Source organism: Ptychodera flava, chromosome 2 (genome assembly GCF_041260155.1).
Source record: "Ptychodera flava strain L36383 chromosome 2, AS_Pfla_20210202, whole genome shotgun sequence".
Taxonomy (NCBI): Eukaryota; Metazoa; Hemichordata; class Enteropneusta; family Ptychoderidae; genus Ptychodera; species Ptychodera flava.
Window position 1 is genome coordinate 23,059,001 of NC_091929.1, and position 6,739 is coordinate 23,065,739.

A 6,739-nucleotide genomic window follows, 5' to 3' on the forward strand; every position below is an offset into this window, starting at 1 on the left:
TGTTCGACCAAACTGAAATTACCCCTCCCACTTTGGCTCGTCCAGTGGGTGTAGCAAGGGTCGTGCCATCGCCTAGGAAACGGAGGGTGCATTAATTGTTGCATTTCGATGCACATTTTGATTATATTCAGAAGATTTTGTGGCAAAAACTCAGATAGAGAAGCATTAATATTCACATCTCACTTATTCAAGACTGGCTGAGAGCAGCACTTCCATTCAGTTAACATCATTACGCCATTTATTATGCCAAGATAGATGAAGCCAAGACATTTTGCCCTCCCTGGTCTCAGCCAGAAATGGTTATACCTTACAGAGTTTTTTCCCACGGAATGAAAACAAATGTACTTGGGCTGAGGCCCAAGTACAATAATGAATAAAAAGACATGAAAAAGTGAGTCTGAGTTAACTTTTTAAAACATTAGATGTTTGAACCGCTCGAATATGTAATGAAATAATTCCATAAGTCAGGTGCATAAACTGAAAAAAAGCCCTTAATGAATCATCTACTTACAAGGCTAAGGTCTCAACTGCTAGAAGTCAATACATATGCAGGTCAAAGACTTATGATTGATTTATCAAAGTATGAATCACAAGGATAAAAAATGTAAGATGATGAAATTAATATTACGGTGATCTTTTCGAATCGTAGATTTTTAAAATTATATCGTGAAAGTTTTCTTGAAAGGCACTAGATAGCAGTCACACTGCGATTGTTAATCTAATTATAGCTGTGAGTTTTAAAATGCTAAATGCAGGATATTTGCCAAAGTTTTTCCCATAGGCACAAAAATTAGTTATGTTTATTGTATATTTAAGCACCATGACATTGTGGCTGTTATATTTATATTACCATAGCCACATGCAAAATTTCACGGATATTGCGAGATTCTGTCGAAGAGCGTTTTCTGAGGAATTTTCATAGTAATCAAATGTGATAAGCAACCAAACTTTGTATGCAAGCAGTAAAAATATTGGTGTGTGTGTGTGTGTGTGTGTGTGTGTGTGTGTGTGTGTGTGTGTGTGTGTGTGGACCAATCATAATTTATAGCCCGAGGTGACTGGTTTGTCATGTTCCTCAATTCCATTCAGGAGTTTTTCGTCGCGATAAAATGCATTTTAGAAGTGGCCTGACCAGATAACTGTAATGTTCAGTTAATGCTCTCATTGCCACTGCTCCACCTTGTATATAGTGCTGGGATCATTCAGTCCCAACTCCCAAAACAAACCTTGTCCATCTCTGGATTATCAAGCAAGAGTAATACATCAAATTTCATACATTCACTATTCAAGCTTTACATTTTCTATAGAGATAAAGGGGTAGGAAGCAACGTATAAACTACACACATGTATTTTGACCGACCAAGTCAGCCAGACAGGTCAAGCTTTATGTTCCATGGCGCATGATCAGGGCCAAAATTAGCACCTCACATTCGGAGTGAAAGGTATTCACATTGAGCCTCACTCATGCAGTGCAACTTTCTTAGAGGACATTCGCTTTGAGCCATGTTCTCTGCAACTCTCCCGAAACGCCTTCGCTTTAAGCTGCGCTCGACTCTTTTGGTTGCAAACAATCCAAGTCTCGTGAAACGAATTTGTTTAGATGTGCGCCATTAATCTTTACGGCCCTGATACGGCTTTTGCTGCCCGAGGTCGTACGGCGGAAGGGCCCGAGCGTGCGAGGGCCCGTACGCCGTACGACCAAGGGCCGCAAAAGCCGTATCAGGGCCGTAAAGGTTTTATCATATACCTTATGGAATGATAAATATGTAGTTTACATAATATTCAACATTGTTTAGGAGATAAAAATGCGTGCGATATCAAAAATTCATCGCAATTTGTGTCAGTTTTTCATAAATACGATGGCCGCTTCCCGTCGCGGATTGACATATGTCTTGAGTTACTGAGAGTTACCATGACTACAATGCTAATCAGTATCAGTATCAGATTACTTTACATAAGACTACATGTGACAGCGACACGTTAGTAGTTAGTCGACAGTCATTGAGTTGTGTATAGCTTTCGTAGAGCTAGTAATAAATGTATTGAAAACGACATCGAGCCTCGTCGTATTTCAGGACATGGTGGCAGCGGTGAACTACTGAACACCAAGAGAAAAGGAAGACGAAGATGGCAGCACAATCGAACATCAAGTCTCCTGAAAACTTCAGCTTCAAGCCCCCAGAGTGGCAAGAATGGAAGCAGCGCTTTGCAAGATACCGGCTCATAACAAAGCTCAACAAAGAAGACGGAGAAATCCAGGTAAATTCTCTTATCTATCATATGGGAGCTGAGGCAGAGAAAATCCTCACGCGATTCAAATTCGATGCAGAAGCAGATGCAAACGACTATGAGAAAGTCTTGAAGAAATTTGATGAGCACTTTGTTCCCAGAAACAATGTCGTCCATGAAAGGGCACGTTTCCGCCGTCGCGTACAAAAGGCAGGGGAAACCGTGGAGGCATATGTGAGAGATCTTTACCACATAGTCAACAAATGTGAGTACGGTGACAGGGATGAGCACATCAGAGATCAGTTAATCTTTGGCATTCAGGATAAAGAACTGTCACGGAAACTACAGTGTAAACCCAACATAACGGTAGAAAAAGCTGTAGACATGGCAATGTATTCTGAAACAGTGACCCACCAAGTAGCAGCACAAGGAAAAGCCCAGGCTTTAGATGAAGTTGCACAGAAAGGCAAAGGCAAATTTCGGTCTGGTAAAAACCCCCATAGAAGTAAAAGGGAGGAAAATTCCAGAGGTGCCTGCACTAGGTGTGGCCGTAAACATGAGAAGGGTGATTGCCCAGCCAAAGGAAAGCAGTGTAATAAATGCAAAAAGACCGGACACTTTGCAGCTGTCTGCAGAAGTAAAGGTGTCAAAGAGGTCACTACCGCCCGAAAGTGGTGATGAAGTTGGGTCAGTAACACATTCACTTTTTCTCGGAGAAGTTTCCAGCGCGGGAAAAAGACTGGGTGACTGGCAGGTAAATTTGAAGATTAACGGAAAAGTGATTAACTTCAAGATTGATACCGGAGCCGACATCACGGTTATCTCTGAGAAAGCACACAAACGCATTCCGAAGTGCGCAATTTTGAAACCCCCAGATACCAATCTTATCAGCCCAGGAGGTAAGCTGAACTGCAAAGGATGGTTCATTGCCGATATAAAGCACAAGGGGAAAATATATCATACCAAGGTCTACGTCATTGAGGGAGACCATGTTAATAATCTACTCGGATGAGAAGTCGCTTGTGAGATGGGCCTAGTAATCCGAGCTGAGGAAGTTGTCAAGCCTGATAGTCCAAAACAAACAAACCAAAGCGTGTTTGGAGACATAGGCATATTCAATTGCAAGCCAGTAAAGATACAGCTGAAAGATGGAGCGAAGCCATACAGTGTCAACACAACAAGGCGAATTCCATTTCCAGTCCTTCCCAAAGTAAAGGAAGAATTGCAGAGAATGATAGAGGGCGGAATCATCGAAGAGGTCACTGAACCTACAGAGTGGTGTGCGCCGATGGTTGTGGTCCAAAAATCGACGGGAAAAGTTCGTATATGTGTGGATCTGAGGAAACTCAATGAAGAAGTGAAAAGAGAAAGGTATATGCTTCTAACTTTAGAAGACATAGCCCCAAAACTAGCAGGGTCCAAAGTTTTCTCGAAATTAGATGCTTCGAGTGGATTCTAGCAGATTCCATTAGATCCAGCAAGTTCAAGGTTAACTACATTCATCACACCATTTGGTCGATTCTGTTTTAAAAGACTGCCATTCGGAATCACCTCCGCACCAGAAATATTTCAGCGTTTGATGACAGACTTGTTACGTGACAATGAGAAAGCAGAAGCGATTATGGATGATATAATTATACATGGCGAGACAATGCAAGACCATGACATCCACTTCGACAATACGCTACAAGTCATCGAAAAGTCAGGACTGAAACTAAACAAGAGTAAATGCGAGATAAGAAAAACAAGTATTAAGTTCTTTGGAGGAATAATCAGCGCCGATGGGGTCAGCGCGGATCCAGAAAAAGTAAAGGCAATTCAGGAGTTGAAACCGCCAACAAACAAACACGAGTTGAAACAACTACTCGGTATGGTAAACTATCTGGGAAAATTCCTACCAAATTTGTCAACAGTGATACAGCCAATAAGTGAATTGCTGAAGACAGATGTAGCATGGGTCTGGAGCGTAAAGCAAGCGGAAGCATTCCAGAAAATGAAGCAATTGGTATCAACTACACCAATACTTGCATTCTACGACCCAAGCAAGCCAACAATAGTGAGTGCAGATGCCAGCAGCTACGGACTAGGTGCAGTCTTGCTACAACAACATGACGATGTCAGAAGGCCTGTTGCATATGCTTCACGTACACTAACGAAAGCAGAACAGCGGTACGCACAAATCGAAAAGGAGTGTTTAGCAGGTGTTTGGGCTTGTGAGAAATTCTCCCGATACATCACTGGTCTAGAGTCATTCATACTACAGACTGACCACAAACCACTAGTACCACTGATCAACAGCCAAGATATCGACAAAGCACCACTAAGATGTCAACGCTTACTACTAAGGTTGATGCGATTCAATGCAAAGTCAGTATACGTACCTGGAAAAGAATTAGTAGTGGCAGACACACTGTCAAGAAATCCGATTCAGTGCATAGAAAAACCTGATACGGAAGGTGAAATACAAGCACATGTCGATAACCTGGAAGCAATGGAACCAGGAACACCAGACAAGATGGAAGAAATCAGACAAGCAACGATGGATGATGAACAACTGAGGTTAGTACTAGAATATACCAGTCTAGGATGGCCAAAACGAGCAAAAGAAGTGCCAGACGAAATTCAACAATACTACTCAGTGAGAAACCAGCTTTCATTGAATGATGGCAAACTCATCTATCAAGACAGAATTGTCATACCAACCACAATGAGAGAAGAAGTCCTGGAGAAAATCCACGAGGGACATCAAGGTGTGACAAAATGCCGTGAACGAGCAATTCATGCAGTATGGTGGCCAGGCATCACCAGTGATATCAAGAGAAAGATAGCTAATTGCAAATTCTGCATGGAAAATAAACCAACACAGCGAAAGGAACCGATGATGGCAACACCATTGCCAGAGAGACCATGGCAGAAAATAGCTGTCGATCTATGCGATCTTAACAATAAGAATATATGGTCATCATGGACTACTACAGCAGATACTTAGAAATCGTACATATGACAAGTACAACCAGCGAACAAGTAATTGGAAAACTGCAAAATCTGTTTGCCCGATGGGGAATTCCAGAAGAAATATTCTCCGACAATGGTCCGCAGTTTTCATCAGCAGATTTCCAAGAGTTCGGCAGAAAGTATGGATTTCGATGCACCACATCTAGTCCACATTACCCACAATCCAACGGGGAGGCAGAAAGTGGAGTACGCATTGCGAAGAAAATCCTAAAGCAGGATGACGTATTTCTTGCAGTAATGAGCTACCGAGCAACTCCAATAGCAGCAACCGGCATGAGTCCATGTCAACTGATGATGGGACGCCAAATTCGTACCACATTGCCTACAATAGCAGCAAAATTAGAGCCAAGACAACCTGACTTGGAAGTAGTCAGAGCTGCAGATAAAAAGGTAAAAAGTGCATACGAGCGAGCATTCAACAAAGACACGGAGCCAAAAGTTTGCCAGAGCTGTTACCTGGAGACAACGTCCAAGTGAAATTGGATGGAGAAAAAGGATGGAAAACTCCAGCCAGGGTACTGCAAGCGGGTACAGCACCACGCTCATACATTGTGCAAACACCAAGCGGTACTCTGAGAAGAAACCGAAGACATCTATTATTTGTGTCAAGGCCAGACAAAACAGAGAGGAAGACCCTGGATCTATCAATGTTTGACAACGATGAGTCAGCAGTTCCAGTTACACCAACCCCAGTAGAGAAGTCAACGCCCACAGTGGAACAAAAACAACAACCGGTTGAAAATATCTCACTGCCTATGCCAGAAGCTCAGGGAAAACAAACAGATGTAATCAGAACCCAGAGTGGAAGAGCAGTTAAGAAGCCTGTGTGATACTACGACGAATACTGTTAATAAGCAGATAGCAACCAGATCGACTTATACGGGGCAGAATAATCGCCAGGCAACTATTCGATTTAGGATAGTCCACCCTAAGTATAGTTAGGCGAACCTATTTAGTAGAATAGAAATTTTGCGCAAATAGGACGACAATCGATAACAGAAAATTATTGACAGTTAGACAAGGACAGAACAACGTATTGACCACTATGATTGGATGACAAACACTGTTCTTAATGAACTCAAAAGAAAGGGAGATGTCTTGAGGTACTGAGAGGTACTATGACTACAATGCTAATCAGTATCAGTATCAGATTACGTTACTTAAGACTGCATGAGACAGCAAAACGTTGCCAGTAAGTCGACAGTCAATTGAGTTGTGTATATAGCTTTCGTAGAGCTAGTTATACATGTATTGAAAACGACATCGAGCCTCGTCGTATTTCAGGACAACATACATAATGACGTCATTTGTTTACCTGCAGAATTCCAGAACGCGCAAAGAAACATCCGTACTGACGTGACCAACAGAGATCAAGGCTGAAATCGAGGTTTAAGAAGGATAAAAGCGTGATGTCAGTTATATACTGAACAGACACGCACTTAGTATACACAGAATTTCACTAGAATTTAGAAATAAAAGCCGATGTCACCGGCGC

The 6,739-nt window shown here is 42.1% G+C and overlaps 1 protein-coding gene across 1 annotated transcript; it reads left to right on the forward strand.

The window, feature by feature from the left end:
• The first annotated feature begins 2,127 nt into the window (after window positions 1–2,127).
• On the forward strand, window positions 2,128–2,907 carry LOC139149399 (uncharacterized). Its single transcript, XM_070721141.1, has one exon. It carries the CDS (start codon window positions 2,128–2,130, stop codon window positions 2,905–2,907), a length of 780 nt encoding a protein of 259 aa, XP_070577242.1.
• The last annotated feature ends 3,832 nt before the right edge of the window (window positions 2,908–6,739 follow it).

Bases quoted from the DNA above. Each gene is read 5' to 3' on its own strand.
- LOC139149399 (XM_070721141.1), top strand. From the start codon at position 2,128: ATGGCAGCACAATCGAACATCAAGTCTCCTGAAAACTTCAGCTTCAAG.